The 17,564-nt window shown below is 44.2% G+C and overlaps 1 protein-coding gene across 1 annotated transcript in view; it reads left to right on the top strand.

Annotated features, from left to right (window-relative positions):
* The window catches only part of SHISA9 (shisa family member 9), a 307,975-nt gene extending 291,577 nt beyond the window's left edge, over nt 1-16,398 (top strand). Inside the window, exon 5 of the mRNA XM_060078963.1 lies at nt 16,016-16,398. Coding sequence (XP_059934946.1) covers nt 16,016-16,398 — 383 coding nt within the window. The remainder of the gene's footprint in view (nt 1-16,015) is intronic.
* The last annotated feature ends 1,166 nt before the right edge of the window (nt 16,399-17,564 follow it).

Raw genomic sequence — 17,564 nt, 5'->3', positions numbered from 1 at the left:
TTGGAACATGACAGACCTACTAATTTGAGGCATAAACTTTTTTTTCCTTCCCTTGTGAAAAACAAAGCCATTACGATTCCCATGACAACATTTAGAGGCAGTCAGCATCCCTGTCTTTATATCAGTCTGTTGTTGTCTGATGCATTTAGAAAATATTTCAGGACAGGTCAAAAGCAAGGGCTTAGAGGCTATTTTTCTACCCAAACCAGGCTAATTTCCCCTCTCCTCCTAAATGCATCTTTATTTAGCTTGCTTTGTCTGGGGAAGAGAAAAGGGGTCCCAGAGAGGGGAGGCCCAAGTTCCTCTGGGGTCACTGATTTTCCCTATTGTTTTCTACTCAACCTCCAGACCCTGAATCTACATGAGGCATGATAACAAGGTCAGGGGGGTTGTACACCCTGCCACCTTCTTGAAAGACAGGTATCAGCAGGGTGTGATGGACTTAGCCTCAGACACACCTGAGTTCTGATCGTGGTCCCGTCATTGGTACTCTTGTTACTTTCTCCAAGTCATTCAACCTCTCTGAGCCCCTCCTTTCTGATCAACAAGATGGAGAAACACTATCACCCCCCTCCTAAAGTTGCTGTGAGGATGATGTGAGATAACATGTACAACACATGTCACAGTGCGTGGCATGTCAAAAGTGATAAACACATGAGGTTATAACTGATATAATTATTACTATTATTATCAGTTGAGCAAATTAAAGCTCTGAAAAGTCTCATGGTAAAAAAAACTGTCAGACTCTGTATAGCCCATCATTTCCCAAACACTTTTGACGTCTGATCTCTTTTCTCTATGGAAAACCAGTTCACAGCCTGAGCTCCAGATACTGGGATGTTGCTAGGAACTCACTTTGGGAACACAGAGCATGGGCAGAGGGATGGGTGTGCCTTGGGGAGGTTGGATAAAGAAGCAGTAGCTTCAAAGGAGAAAGGGCTAGGTCCCTGAAGATACAAGTTCCCTGCTTCCACCTGCATTGGCTATAACTCACTTAGGAGGGGAATCCTATCTGCCAGGAAATGGCAAACAAATCTTAGTGGTTTGCACTATCCATTTTTCACTACCTGAGGTTTTCCAGGAAACTCTCCCCCTAGTGGTCACTGCTGTAGGTCCACGTGCCCAGCCCTGTGGACTCCTGGAATAATTAATACCCAGGATGGAAGAAGACACCACCGCCTCAATCCCAGTGGACTGCCCTAACCAGTATGAACACGTATCATGGAAATACATTTATTTTGCAAAACGAATCTTTGAACCTGATCCGTCCTTAGTCTAGCATGCCATTGGAGCCTAGAACTTGGGGGAAACTTCTAGCATAGTGCTGAGTGATTTCATCACTCTAGCTCTGACTAGAATCAGGTTGTGTGGTCTTGCCCAAGCCAGTCACATGCTCTGGACTTTCATTTCTACCATTTCTTAAATGGAGGAGATGATAGTATTCACATTCTATCAGGTTTGGGGGAGAAATTTTATGAGACAATGCAAATAATAACCTTCAATGAAGCAATGAAGAAAATACACTTTTTCACCCTTTATGCTTCTACAGATGAGGGAACTGAGTTCTCTTGAGATAAATGAGATTGCCAACGCTCACACAGGGCATCACACCCAGGACCAGGACCCAGAACTCAAAGAATGGCTTAAGACCCCAATGTTCATAGCAACACTATTTACAATAGCCAAAACATAGAAACAACCTAAATGTCCATCAACAGATGAATGGATAAAGAAGATGTGGTACACACACACACACACACACACACACACACACACACACACACACACACACACACAAAATGAAATACTACTCAGCCATTAAAAAGAATGAAATAATGCCATTTGCAGCAACATGGATGGATCTAGAGATTGTCATACTAAGTGAAGTGAGTCAGACAGAGAAAGACAAATACCATATGATATCACTTATATGTGGAACATTAAAAAATGATACAAATGAACTTATTTACAAAACAGAAATAGACTCACAGACGTAGAAAACAAACCTATGGTTACCAAAAGGGAAAGGCGAGGGGACAGATATATTAGGAATTTGGGATTAACAGATATACACTACTATATATAAAATAGATAAACAACAAGGGCCTATTGTATAGCACAGGGAACTATATTCAATATCTTGTAATAATGTATAACAGAAAAGAATCTGAAGAAGAATATCTATCTATCTATCTGAATCACTTTGCTGTTTGCCTGATCATTGTAAATCAGCTATACTTCAATAAAAAAAAAATCAGTCTTTAAAAAAAAAAGAATGGCTTAAGGACTTGACCCAGAATCAAGGGAGATGCTTTTTACCAATGTCCATCCTGGGCCTACCCACTCCTATGGGCCTGGAACCTCTGGATTTTTCACTTTTCATTTTTCATTTTTTCATTTTAAAAATGCACCTCCTGGGTCATTTTATGTGCATTCAACTCTGGACCTACGTTTTCCTTAAACCCAATCCTAGATACAAACACAGCTTACCCCAGAGCACCAGTTTTCGCATGCCAGCGTTGCTCATGTATTCCAAAAATACATGGGCCTTTTTGCCGTTTTCTTAGTTGGGGAACTGGGGACTAAAGCTGGAAGGTAAGAGCATGGGAGATGGACGGTCTTGGACTTGGTATCCTGCTCTGCCACTTATCATCTGTGGCAGAGTCAGTTGGCAGCCAAATTACTCAGCATCTCTGGGCCTTAGTTCTCATCTGTCACATGGAAAAAAATGATATTGCCTCATCACCTCCCTTTAAGAGGGTTTAAATTAGATCATGTAGGTGAAACGGCTAAAAACAGTGTCTAGTACATGGTAAGCACTCAAGAAATCCTAGTTCTTTCTTTCTTCTGAGAAAATTGATGTAGGTCGGTGATAAATATTCATCCAAGAGATGCTACAGAAGCACAGAAAATATGTGATTTGGGTTACAGTTCTGTTGGAGGGTACACAACCCGGGGAAGGACTCACTTAAAAGTAAGCTTAAGGGCCTCCCTGGTGGCGCAGTGGTTGAGAGTCCGCCTGCCGATGCAGGGGACGCGGGTTCGTGCCCCGATCCCGGAGGATCCCACATGCCGCGGAGCGGCTGGGCCCGCGAGCCATGGCTGCGGAGCCTGTGTGTCCGGAGCCTGTGCTCCGCAACGGGAGAGGCCACAGCAGTGAGAGGCCCGCGTACAGCAAAAAAAAAAAAAAAAAAAGTAAGCTTAAAACATTACTTCATAAAAGTCAGGCTTTTGCAACTTTCTTACTTGGGTTATTGGTTTGTGGGTGAGCAGCAGGGTACAGAGCAGGTGGTGGATAAGGAAGTGATTTTTTTTTTAATAAAAATCAAATCCTACCAGCTTCTGAGTTCAGCCTCTTTGGAAAAGCATACAGCAAGCACTGGCATTTTGATGAGCTTCCTTGGGAACCCATAGGGCATGAAGTGAGCCTGTGGAGAGAGTTCTGTGCTTTGCAGAAAATGCCATTGCAGCAAGATAGCAATACTACTATATATAAAATAGATAACTGATAAGGACTTACTGCATAGCATAGGGAACTCTATTCAATACTCTGTCATGACCTATATGGGAATAGAATCTTAAAAAGAGTGGATATATGTATATGCATAACTGACTCAATTTGATGTACAGCAGAAACAAATACAACATTGTAAATCAACTCTACTCTAGTAAAATTTTTTTAAAAATGTGTGTCCCTCTGAGGCTAAGCTGGCTAGATATCATTCATGCTAAATATCCCCCAAACCGTGCATGGTGCAGCCATCACATAGTAGACACTCAACATACATTATATTAATAAATTATTAATTGAAGCTGAGCACCACATTTGAAGGGAATCTTGTTGTCTTTTCTAAAGAGGCCCCGGGAAATAGAAAAATCCACCAGGTGGAAGCAGGGGGTGGCCTGTGTTTACATCCAGTGCTGCCTCTGTTCTGTTGGGTGTCCTTGTGCCCACAGCTCCAGTTGGCTCTCCTGTAAATGGAAGGCTGGGATCATTGATCTCATTGGCCCCTCTATCTCCATAAGTAAAGATCCCAGGCTTTGCTGTGATTGGCTTGCCTTGTCATGCGGCCACCTACCTCTGAACAAATTGTTATGGTGAGGGCAATGAAATGGGTTGTTTGTAGTCATCGGGGAATGGTTAGGGGGTGAAGGAGTGGAGGGGTGTGTCATCCAAACCATTTGGATGAAGAGTAGGGGAGGGCTTCCCTGGTGGCACAGTGGTTGAGAGTCCGCCTGCAGATGCAGGGGACATGGGTTCATGCCCCGGTCCGGGAAGATCCCACATGCCGCAGAGCGGCTGGGCCCGTGAGCCATGGCCGCTGGGCCTGCGCGTTCAGAGCCTGTGCTCCACAGCGGGAGAAGCCACAACAGTGAGAGGCCCACATACCGCAAAAAAAAAAAAAAAAAAAAAAAAGTAGGGGAAATATGGATCCCCACCTGGAAATTGGGGCTCTTCCTGGGAGTAGGGTGAGTGAATGATTGGCATTTGTATCAGTTATCCATTGTTACAATAATGCTGCATAAGAAACAACTTCAAATCTCATGGCTTAAACTTATTTAGCTCAGCATTTATTGAGATCAGGGGTCTATGTGCCATTGATTTATCCTGATGCAGGAGGTTCTTCTTGTCTGAGCTGAGTTCACCCATATGACTTAGGGTTGGATGGATGCTGGCTGATGTAGGCTGGTTTCAGCTGGAAAGACTGGGTGACTTGGCTCTGCTCCAGGTGTCTTTTATCCTTAGAGAAGGGAGCCCAGACGTGTTCTCATGATGGGGGCAGAGGTGCAAGAGAGCAATCAAACACCAGCAAGCACTTTTCAAACTTCTGTGTGTGTCATGTCTGCTAACCTTCGTTAATCACATGATGAACTCAGAATCCAGTGGTGGGGAAACAAGATCCTCTTTTTTGGGGGGTGAGTTTCAAAGTAACATAAAAAGAGTGTGGATACAAGGAAGGGGGAAAAAATGGAGGTCCTTCATGCATTCATCTAACACAGGGTCCCAAATCTTATCATTATCTACTTTGAGATGGTCCTTTGCACATTGGAAGGAAGTATGTAGGATTAAGGAGAGTTAACTTTTATTTCCTCCCTTTAAAAAACCACCAGTTATATAAAATTTTACCAGTTCAGAGGTTGATCGTAAGACAAACCATGCAATGAATTTCTGAGAAGAAATATCTCCATCTATGGAGCAGCAGTGCAGGATGAAGGGCTGTGAATTAGTGCACAGTTTCCAACCAGGGCCCTTCAATGCAGGGGGCTCTGTGGTCAGCCTTGGATGGAGCGTGAGTCCAGCCACTTTTGTTCAATAGCCTTTCAGAAAGTGGTGACTGCCCAACAGGACTGTCTAAGGCAAGAGACAGAGGGCTTAAGGTTTCATAGGTCCATTGGCAGTGAGATGTTCACAGAGGGCTCCTGCAGCCACAACAAAGGGGCTGATCATGCAGCTGGATAGCTTTGGTGCAAAGCCCAAGCCAGGCACTGTTTCAGGATTGTCATCAGCAAAGGCAGCAGTGCCTCCTCTTGGGACCCTCAGGGCTAAGATAAAAAAGGGCCAGGATCCCATTCTCCCCTTTCCAATTTTCTCTCTTAGAGAGATAACCCTTCAGGAAAGATGTGTGGCCCTGTAGAAACAGCCAGGAGTCCTGGCTTTAATTAGAACCTGGTTCAAATGTGATTTTCCCTCCTTGTGTCTCTACAGCGAGGCCCAGAACCAGGTGAAATGGGGGCTAATTTGCCATAAAGACAAATCTTACCATCTCCTCCTGGCTCTCTCCTGACTGGGAAGCTAGGCTTTTTTCCTGCCTTTCTTGTTTCTGCCTGCTGAGACAACCACAGGAGCCTGTGCAGCTTTATAACATGTATTTCAAAAGAAGGGAGAAATACCTGGGTATTTTTTTTATCATGAACTGTTTCTTCTTTTACTGTTTCATTCAGCTCATGATGGAGAGAAAAAAAGTAGAGACCCAGAAAACACTCCCATGTAAATAAAAGTTCAGTACTGTCCTAGTGAACCAAAAGGCCTCACAAATACAGTGGCTTAAGAGAAGTATATTTCTCTCTCGTGTAATAGCCCCAGAGAGGGTGGTCCAGGTTGGTGGGCCAGCTTTACTCCAAGCTGTCACTCAGGGACCCAGGTTCCTCCAACATTGTTGCTCTGCGGCCACCTACTGTATTGTCCTCATCTGCGTTGTTATAATTAGTTGCTGTCATGGCCTATGGGAGGGGGGAGAGAGGACACCCAGGGCAACCAATTTTATTTTAAGTGAGTAAGTTGAAGTGGAAGTTGTATGCATCACTTTTGCTAACAGTCCATTGGTGAGAGATTAGCCACGTGGCCAAATTTAGCTTCCAAGAAGGCTAGGGAAATCTAGCTCAGGATTAGGTGGCCATGTGCCCAAGAAAAAAGATGGAAGAGATCTGGATGACAAGTAGCAGTCTTTTACAATATCATGTCAGATGGGGTATACGTTTAAGGAGCCTACTGTGTGCCAGACATAATGGTTTGTGCTTTCACACTTTGTCACTTGTTTACTTCTCTGCTGCACTTTGCAAAGTAGATCTTCTTATCCTCACTTTATTTTCTGACAATGACAGCAGTAGCAGCTACTATCCAATGAATACCTACCATGAAGTAAGGACATTGGTACTTTACATTATACAAGATAATTTACATGATTCTTTTGAGTACCATAACCCCCTACCACATAGACATTGTTAGTTTATTTTCCACTTTATTGGTGAAGCTTAGAGAACTTAGGTAACTTGCTTAAGGTCTCCAGCTTATAAGTGGAAGAGTTGGGATTTTAACTCAGGTCCATCTGCTCTTCAAGTTCATGCTCTTTCTACCATATTCTAAAGCAGATTTTACAGTCACAGCATTCTTCCAAACTCTGCTATCTGCTGTATAAACAAGTTGCACTGAGTCCTCCATGCTCTCAGCTTCACTAATCCTTCTTTCTCTCTCAGCATGCTCAGATCTTATTGCTGACCTCTTGCCTTTCAAGGCTCTACTATGGTTGTCAAGAGCTCAGTGTAGGATTCAGGAGCAACACTTGGAATACTTTGTCATCATCAAAAGTGATCGCTGCTCTCTGAGTGGTGGGGAGGGGAGAGTGGAAGCGCAGGGAAGAGAATACTGGTGAATATCTCAAAATGGGATCCCCCTACATTGTCATGGAGGGAGTCGGTCTGACATAGCATGAAGAGACCAGGCAACCACACCTACCTCATTGGCTTGGGCTGGGGTGGGGAGCCAACTACATGAGATGATACCTGTAAAGCACCTGGATGGTGCCTGGCTGGAGTGGTGACGAAGCTTCAGGCTCCTCCCAGTTCTAAGAGAAGCATATAGCACCTTATCCAACCCAGTTCTTTAACAGGAAGCCACTTTTTGTTGGTGACTGGCCAGCACTCCCGCCAATGCCAGTGCATCTCAGAGGATGCAAGACCCATACTCTTGTAATGCAGTAGCCAACTGAGTGCTGAGAGCCTGGCAGGGAGAGTCTCTCATGACACCCCAGCTCCCTTCTCTTGCCCCACTTTAAGGAAGAAAAAGGTACACATATATTGCCTCCAGGGGGAATTGGAGACATCATGAAATTTCCAGTTGTGACATTTTGATGTCTCCTCTTGTGAATAAGATTTACATGTATATCTCAATCCCTGATGTTTTGAGAGGAGGAATCAATAACAGTGTCTTCTCCTTATAATTCTCACTCTGTCTTCCACCTTCTTTAGTTTTGGGGGAATGTTTTCCTGCAGATAGAAACTTGTTAAGGAAACAAGAGTTTCTTCTATAAGGCAGGCAGATGGTTAAATAGATGGTGAGTGTTGTCACAGATTCGTAAATTTCAGGATACTTAGAATTCAGCCAGGTGTCAAGGGTTCAGATCCCAGCACTGTCACTTGGACAAGTTGCCAAAGCTCTCTTGCTTCAGTTTCCCCATTTATAAAATGAGACCAATAATAGCACCTACCTCATTAGGATATTGAGAGGATTAAAGAGGGTAACAAATGTCCATTCCTTAGCCGGGTGCCTGGAGGAGAGCACGCCCTTAATAAAGGTGAGCTCTGACTCAGGTTACACCGGGTGAGCTGGGAAGGGGGCGTGTCCACACAGCCTGCTGCTGGATCCAAGCGGTTTCTTTAACCAATCCCCGCCCCCTGCGCCTGACTCCATTCTACCTCCCCTGAGCTATGGCTGCTAGAGAACATCCATGCCTCTGCAAGTTTTCAGCCAGGGGTTTGGAGCTGGGCAGCAGCCTGCTTCTCCTGCCCCAGAAGCCCCAGTCCTTCTATCCCTGTAAAGCACAGGTCACGTAGCCTTCTACAGTGTGGACGATGTATTAGTTAGAGAAACAGAACCAGCTGGATATTTGTGTGTGGCTGTGGCAATCCTTGGCATACTTTGCCTTATGTCGCTGTATCACTCCAGTCTCTGCCTCTGATTTCACATGGCCTTCCTCTGTGTGTGTGTCTATGTGTCCAAATTTCTTTATTATTATAAGGACACCAGTCATTGGATTAGGATCCACATTAATCCAGTATGATCTCATTTTACCTTGATTACATCTGTGTGATAGGTATGTAGGATATATTTAATGTATATATTATATATATATATGCATATTATATATGTAGGATATATAGGATATATACATACAAATACATATATATGGAATATATGTATATATGGAGAATTATTGCAAGCAATTGAATCACACAATTATGGAGGCTGAGAAGTCCATAATCTATTGTCTGCAAGCTAGAAACCCAGGAGGCTGGTGGTGTATTTCCAGTCCTAGTCTGAAAGCCTGAGAACCAAAGGAGCCAATGTTGTAAATCCCAGGTCAAGGGCAGGAGGAGACTAATGTCCCAACTCAAGCAGGCCAGGCAGGAAAGGCATGGATCCTCTCTTCCTCTGCTTTTTGTGGTATTCAGTCCCTTAACAAATTAGGTTGGTGCCCCTCTACATTGGAGAGGATGGTGTGCTTTACTGAGTCCACTGATTCAAATGCTAATCTCATCCAGACCCAGAAATAATGTTTAATCTGGACACCCTATGGGCCAGTCAAATTGACATATAAAATTAGCCATCAGAGATCAGAAGATGAAGCATCCTGCCCATTTCTAATATTTGAGAGAATGTCACTGGAATCAAACTGTCTCTGGTGCTTTTCTTCCCTTATCAAATGTTTATTATTGTATCCTACTATGTGCCAGGTACTGGGCTAGATGTTGGAGATACAGTGATGAGCAGAGCAGATATGATGTCTAACCTAAGTGGAGCTTATATTCTAGTCAAAGGAGATAGACAATACACAAATAACTAAGAAAGACAATTTCATATATGCAGACTAAGAACATATTAAAATAGGGAAAGGTGATGAGAGCAACGGGGGTGTTTTCACTGGGTCATCAGGAGGAATTTTCTGAGTGACCTTTGATCAGAGAACCAAATGACAAGAAGGATCCAGAAAGAAGGGTGCTTTGGCAGTGAGAACAACAGGGACAAGGTCCAGTGGCTCTGAGATGGTGAAAAGCTTGGCGTGTTCAGGAATAGAAAGGAATCCTGTGTGTGTATGCTGGATTGAATAGCATCCTCCCCCGACCCCGACCCAAATCTACTCAGAACCTCAGAATGTGCTCACACTTGGACATAGGGTCTTTGCAGATGTAACTAAGTTAAAATGAGGTCATCCTGGATTAATGTGGGTCCTAATCCAATGACTGGTGTCCGTATAAGAAGAGGGAAGTTTGGACACATAGACACACACAGAGAGGAGGGTCATGTGAATTCAGAGGCAGAGATTGGAGATGCAGCTACAGGCAAGGAGTGCCAGGATTACTGCAACCGCCAGAAGCTGGAAGAGGCAAAGAAGCATACTTCCCTAGAGCCTGCAGAAGGAACACAGACCTACCGACACCTTGATTTCAGACTTCTGGCCTCCAGAACTGGTAAAGGATAAATTTCTGTTGTTTTAAGTTGCCCAGTTTGTGGTAATTTGCTATGGCAGCCCTAGGAAACTAAGTACACTATGTGATGGGTCACAATAAGCATGGGAGAGATGAGGGTGGGCAAGCAACAGCCAGAGGCCAGGCCATGCCGACCTTCGGGGTCACAGCAAATCATTTGGATTTGATTCTTAAGTGTGATGGGAAGATTAATCGCTCTTTCAGTATATTCTTGGACCAAAGATAGGGACAAATCAGGAATTGTTGAAAGCTTAGGGTGGGACCTTGCTTACCAGGTGAAATCCATCACCTGAGACCCAAGATGATCACCAAGGGAGAAGGAGTGGTAGGAACCCCTCCTTAAGATATCCTTGGCCCAAGGAAAGAAGGTAGGTGGGAGGCCACCTGCCAAGACCCCCAGATGTGTAGCTTGTTTTGAAAACTGGTTATTACCTTGATTCTCCATTTCCATGGAGGCGAAGCTCCATCCCACCCAGCACCTGTACAAATGTCTGCTGCTAATTAAGAGAGAGACAGATGGAGGAAGGTACAGTTTAATTTTGAAGCCTTGGTTCCTTCAAGGCAATTAGGCTGATTGGAAGGAAAGCACCTTTTTCATTCTTTCTTCCTCTTTTTAAATGAAGAAAAATCAAAACGGAGAGGACCAGTGTTGTTGAAAGCCTCACACATCTGTTACCTGGTCGGCTTGTTAACCACCTGCCCACGAGGTACCTGGGTTGATTAGGTTAATGCATTTATTAATGGGGCTTACAAGGCTGCTCAATGAATCTGTGATTTCCTTCACAAGCTGCTTTTTAATATACTAAGACAGGGACCACAATGCACAACGCAGAGAGTGGCCAGGTAAGTATTTCTTTCCCATCCTCGGTATCTAAATCAGAGGGGATGAAAAAGAGGATTTCACAAAAATTGCATTTCCTGGTTGTGGGAACAGTTCATTCACCTAACCACCAACCACATCCTTGTTGAAATTATCTTGAAAATAACTCTTTGAAGGATGGTTTTATGCCCCATGCAGCAAGTCTGTACCTGCTCTGCACTTGTCAAAAACACCTCTGAGTCATGTGGAGGGGGGATAGACAAACAAATAGATGTGAACGATATAATCCTGCATACAGGACATTAGATGATCTGATGACCCCTTGTTTTCTTCACTTTATTACATACATATCCTTTCAGTTTTTGAAGCTACCATGCTACTTCCCACCTCAGGCCTTTTGCAAATGTTGTTCTGTATCAGTTATCTACTGCTGCGTAACAAATTACCCCAAAACTTAGTGGCTTAACATAGCAACTGTTTATTGGGCTTGTGGTTCTGGATCAGCTGGGAAGTTCTTCTGGTTTGGGCTGGCTTAGCTGCTTTTGGCCAGGCTTACTTAGTGTCTGTGATGAGCTGGCAGGTGGGCTAATGGCTGCACAGTCTAGGATGGCCTCACTGGGTATCTGGCAGATAGCAGGCTGCTGTTGGCTGTGGTGAACATGGGCAACTGGACTGCATGTTTCTCATCCTTCAGGAGGCTAACCTGGGCTTCCTTTTTCATATGGAGGCAGGGTTCCAAGATCTGATAACAGAAGCTGTAGAACTTCTAAGAGCCCAGGCTTGGGGTATGCATGACATAATTTCTGCTACAGTCTACTGGTTAAAGCCAATCACAAGGTCAGGCCATATTCATAGGGTAGGGAAATAGACTCCACCTCTCGATGGAAGGAACTGCAAAGTATTACAGCTATTTTTGCAATACACCCCATGTGTGCTCACCTGGATGCTGTTTCTGTTACTCTTCACTTTCAGATTCCAACTAAGAGAGCATCCTCAAGGATGCCTTCCCTAACCAGCACCTCATCCCAAACGTATCAAGGCCCCTTCTTGTGTCGTCTCATAGGGACAGCGAGGCACTCAATACACATGGCAGCTGGAGGGAAGCAAAGAGGGAAGGAAGAAAGGAAGGAAGGGTGGTTAGTTTGGATGAGTGCTTCCTTTGTGCTTAACTGGGTATCTGGCACAGAGTGCTCAGTAAATGTCTGTTGGATTTAATCCAGTGCCTCTTTGATAAGCCAGAAGACAGACAGAATATATGTAGTGACTAGTTACTCTCTTTCAGAATTGTGTTATATAGCTTATATGTCTCATATAATTTATTCTTAACAATAAACCTCAGCGTAGTTATATTATCTTCATTTTACAGCAAAAGAAATAGAGATAAAGGAGTTTGACATTCCCAAGGTCTCATAGACTCAGGTCTGTCTGATTCCAAAGCCTACAGATTTTTGTCCCACCCTTGCCCCATATACCAAACACTCTATGTTCAGGGGTTTCCCAATGACAGGTTCACCGAGAGACAAATTCAGGGTTGGGTGTGGAGAAGGATGTATTGTAGGTTCTCCACGGGTGACTCCATGATTCCTCCTAATGGGGGCTGCTTCCCATACCTGCACTGATAGGGCAAAAATTGAATGCCCCTGTGACTACTTTTCTTTAGAACTTTTTGAGAGGACATCACCTATCCTACCTGTTGGGGCACCTGTTTCATAATCAATTTCCTCAGTTTGTCAGAAACGGGAACCTTCCAATGCATCCCTTGCTCTGAGCTTCCCTTAGACTCGTCCATTGTCTGGAAAGAGGAATTTGGGAATAAATGGTTCTGGATCGTGCCCGGGGACATAATGAGGGTGGGTGAGACTTTCAGTAAGGGACTGAAAGCAGCTTAGCGAGAGCAAATAGATGTGAAAATGGAAAACTAGAAAAGAGCAGTCAGGACTATGGTAGTGCAGAGGTTGCTGAGGGAGCCAGGGAATCAGAAAGCATCACCTTAGCTTAACCTTGAAAGATGAATAACAGAGCATCTGATGTAAATGAAGGGGTGAGACACGTCAGCTCCATCCTCTGGTTCTCCGACCAGCTCAGAGACCTCATTATTAATACTCATAAGACTGGATAGTTCTTTATAGCACTTACTATATTTCTACTTTTATGTAATTTGTGAGATTATTTGGTCACGTTCTGTCCTTCCTTCATAGAATGTCCACCCCACAAGGACAGGGACCTTGTCTGTTTCTGATTCTCCCAATGTCCTTATACTTACAATGTCTATCACCTGGCCTGTGCCTATTTGATGTATGACTAAATGACTGAGAAAAATTGCTGGGAGAGGTTTTGGTAAATGGTAACGTGGTCAGTTTTAGAAATATGCCTTTGGGGGACTTCCGTGGCAGTCCAGTGGTTAAGACTCTGAGCTTCCACTGCAGGGGGCACGGGTTTGATCCTTGTTTGGGGAACTAAGATCCCACAAGCTGAACAGTGTGGCCAAACAAAACGTAACAAAACAAAACAAAACAAAAGAGGAAATATGCTTTTGGCTGTAGTGTGGACAGTGGCCTGGAGGAGGTGAGACTCAAGGCAGGGGAGCCAGTTTGGTGGCACAAGTAGAGCAGCACTCAAAGCAAGGAGGAGGCATAGCATAGGTTAGAGAAGCATTTGGTAGGTACGATGGGAAGGACCTGTGGGTTAGCAGTTGTGCTGAGGAGAAGAGGAGGGTGACATCAGCACCTGCTCCTGTGTTTCTGGCTTGAGTAACTAGAGAGTTGGTGTTCCCACTCGTGAGAGAAGGAAGAGCCTGGAGAACAGATGTGAATGATGTTGATGGGTTCAGTCTTGGCCACCTTGAGTGGGAGATGCCAGTGACTCTGTCCTGGAGGTAACCAGATACATGAGTTTTGAAATCCAAGGAGGGATGTCAGAGTATCCTTCTCTTGAAACATCATGGCATTGGAAACCTAGAACTTTCTTCTGGAAGACAGAAAGATGCGATTCTAATACCAACTCGAATATAACTCATGCCACCTTAAGGAATGCATGGTATTTCGGGAATGTGTGCTCTTCCCATGTCGGTAGCTATTCCATAGTTCCTTTTGGCATTGATAGTCTGTATCTTCAGACAGCTCTAGAATTCAAGGAAGGGGGGACATTCTCTTGAAAGATTGCATTACTCAGGGTTGTTTATATTAAACATGGACAGAAACCCAACTTAAACTGTATTAAGCCTGGAAGGTTAACATGTGGCTTCTGGGGGTGCTGTGTTGAGGAATCTAAGCAAAGGCCATGCTAGCTAGGAAAGAGCTCTGTGATCAATGAGTGATGTCTGCCACAGATGCAGAAGGGGCGGGGGGGGGCATATGTGCTCACTCATCCCTGAAAACAGAGCTTTCCCTCTACGGCCTTTCCAAAGCATCAAATAATGTCTAATGGAGTTAGGTTCTACCTTGGCTCAGCCGCTAGCTGTGGGTAACCTCAATTAAATGATTTCATGTTCCTTAGCTTGACAGTTTCCACATCTGTCAAACAGAGGTTATAATCCCTGTCTTTCCCACCTCTTGTGGTTGAAAGGATCAAATGAGAAAAGAAACATGGAAGGGCAATGACCTCCATGAATTTACATAATTTCACACACGTAACAGTATGGGATGCTGGAAGTGTGGATTAAAGAGCAGCACATATTTCTGGACTCCTGAGAGACATATGTTCAAGAGTTTATTGCTAAGACATTAATTTTAAAAGTATAGAGGATCTTCTAATAAAAGAATTGTGAGAGAAAATAAAATAAAGTCTCAGAAAGTTATCAAATAAATTGAGAAAGAAGGCAGGAAAGAAAGAAAGGAAGGAAGGGAGGGAGGGAGAGAGAGAGAGAGAGAGAGGGAAAAGAAAACAAGAAAGAGAAAGAAAGAAAGGAATCATTCAGTGCTTTAGAGTGTGGTGAATGAAGCGGAAATTGGTATAATTCTTTTGTAGCATAGTTGGCAATATGTATAAAGGGCCTTAATAATGTTTACAGCCTTTGGCCAAGTAATTCCACTTCAGATAATTTATTTCAGGGCTGGATAGTAAATATTTCAGGCTGTGTGGGCCATGCAGTCTCTGTCACAAGCACTCAAATCTGCTGTTGCTCTGCAGACAGGTAAAGGAATGGGCATGGCAGCATTCCAGTAAAACTTTATTTATGAAAATGGGTGGCAGCTAGATCGATCCATGGGCTATAGTTTTCCACCCTCTGATACAGATTAAAGAATATTTTAAGAATTATTTTACATTCAAAATTCTAAATACTAAGAGAGCTTTAGTCTAGAAAATTCTCATTTCAGATTGATTTATATTAGCAAAATATTGGCACAGCTTGAATGCTCATCCATAGGATGAATGATTAATTTTCATAGTTCTGCTCACTGAAATATTATGTAGGTATTAGAATGCTGTTCACTAGTGGTTTATAACAACATGAAGAAATGCTTGCTGGAATGTTACATGAGAAATTACAGTTATTTATAATGATGATAATGGTGGTGGCTAACGTCTAAGCACATTACGTATGTCATCACTTAACCCTCTAAACAGCCCTATGAAATATCCTTTTTTATTGTAACCACTTTCCTGATGTAGAAGCTGATGGTAATAAAAGTTATTTACCAAAGTTACACTGCTAGTAGGTGGCAGAAGTGGGATTTGAACACAGGTCTGCTTAACTGCTAAAAGCAAAAACAAAAGCACTAACACAAATTCCAAATGAAACCCTTTATTGAGAAAATCAGGAGAAAATACACCCAAGTATTGATATTGACTGTCTTGGGCAGTAGCTGATAGATATGAATATTTCTCAATGTGTTTGATATTTTCTCGAATGAGAAGCATCATTTTCATAATGAAGAAAGAACAACACTTGCATTTTATAAGAAAGGCAAGGGTGGCAGAGTGCTAGGTGTGATTGTGAGGGAAGAAGGATTTGTGGGGAGCTAGAGATTCCCTTGGGGATGCCCTCGCCTTCTTGGTCCTCCTCCTGTTGGTGGAAAACACATGACCCTGTCCTCCTTCCTTCTGTCTGCTCCGGGTGGAGTTTCTACTGTGTGTCTCGTTTGGACTGTTGGCCCACTGAGATGCTGTTCTTGGGTTGACCTGCCAATCCCTAACTGTCTTTCTCTCCTCTCTCTCCCTCTCTCTGCTCTCTCCTCTCCCCTTCGTCCACCTACCTGTCCCATCGTACAGCCGACAAGGTAAATGATGACTTCTACTCCAAGCGACGGCACCTGGCCGAGCTGGCCGCCAAGGGGAACTTGCCTCTGCATCCCGTAAGAGTGGAGGATGAGCCGCGGGCCTTCAGTCCTGAGCATGGCCCGGCCAAGCAGAACGGACAGAAGTCCCGCACCAACAAGACGCCCTCCCACCCCCTGGCCTACAACTCCACCGCCAACTTTAAGAGCTGGGACCCCAAGGATCAGTCTCTTCGGCGGCAACAAGCTTATGGGAACAAGGGCAAGCTGGGCACGGCTGATTCCGGCTCCAGCGACCCCTTGGGAACTCGCACCCAGCACTACCCACCCCCGCAGCCATACTTCATCACCAACAGCAAAACGGAAGTGACTGTCTGAGCTGTCACTACAGGGGACATCCTGGAGACCACACTCAACTGAGAGAGGCAAAAAATACCCCAACACACACCCTCCCTGTCCCCCGCCCGCACACCCACCCACACGTTCACCCTCCACACCGACCGACGACAAACCTACTGGTGACATGGAATCACGCTTTTCCTGCGTCATGCCTAACACGTGTCGGCGGGCAGCTGAGCAAGACCGGAACGTGGACGGTCAGCAATACAGCCAAGGGGAAACTGAGGCACCCTCTTTCGACTTCAGGGTCGAGGTGGCCAATTCACATGCCTAAACCGTGGGGCTGATTTTTCTTTTTCTCCTAACTTGAAACTGAAATCCATGATGAAAAAAAAAAGTAGCACAATTTAGAGAAATTGTCCATTTGAGCACATATACCATTGACCATGCATTGTCTATTTCTGGGTGAAAGAGCCAGAAAGGATGGAAGGGGGGGTAGAAAAGAGGGGTCGCTGGTGCACTTGATAAGCATTTTCTAATCCCAGGAAGTAGCGATATGGACGTAAAATTGTGATGAGCGTGAGACTAACTGGACCCTCCCCCCCATCATGCTGTTTATAGTACTTCTCATATCATCAAGGTTGGAAGCAAAAACAACACGCACTCAAACTCACAAAAAATAAATAGACCCTGAACCCACCGACAGTGACGGGAAAGAGAACTTTTTTAGACAACTCCCATAAAGACTGTGGAAATGGGAGGGGTAGGCTTTTATGGCAGGGAGAGGGTCCAGAGTCTTAAATAACTATTTTTTAAAAAAGGAAAATAAAATAGAATCCCACTACAAAACAGACAAGAACAGCAAAGTAACTTTTGTCCAACATCTTCAAGACTTAGGAAATCAACAACGTCGTCAAGAACAAACAAACAAAATTCACAGTTGAAGTGTTGACAAGAGGTGAGAAGGGGACCCAGAGCCTCTGATTTCTGGCGTTGTCCCCCCCGCCTCTGAGACAAGAAACAGACAGAAACCAGTCCTCTATTAACTGTCTATCCCCGACTCCCTTCCCCTTCAGCCTGTTGCTGCCGCCGCTGCCGAATTTCAACTGCTTTGGACTGAAAATGTCATAAGCGTGGGTGGTGCCTTCAATGTGTCACTGTTGAATGACAGTCTTGTTTCCCAAGTGCAACCTGTGTTCTTTTAG

Source organism: Mesoplodon densirostris, chromosome 16, assembly GCF_025265405.1.
Source record: "Mesoplodon densirostris isolate mMesDen1 chromosome 16, mMesDen1 primary haplotype, whole genome shotgun sequence".
NCBI classification, from domain to species: Eukaryota; Metazoa; Chordata; class Mammalia; order Artiodactyla; family Ziphiidae; genus Mesoplodon; species Mesoplodon densirostris.
Note: the sequence above shows the minus strand (reverse complement) of the source record. Positions and strands in the feature narration are given on the sequence as shown.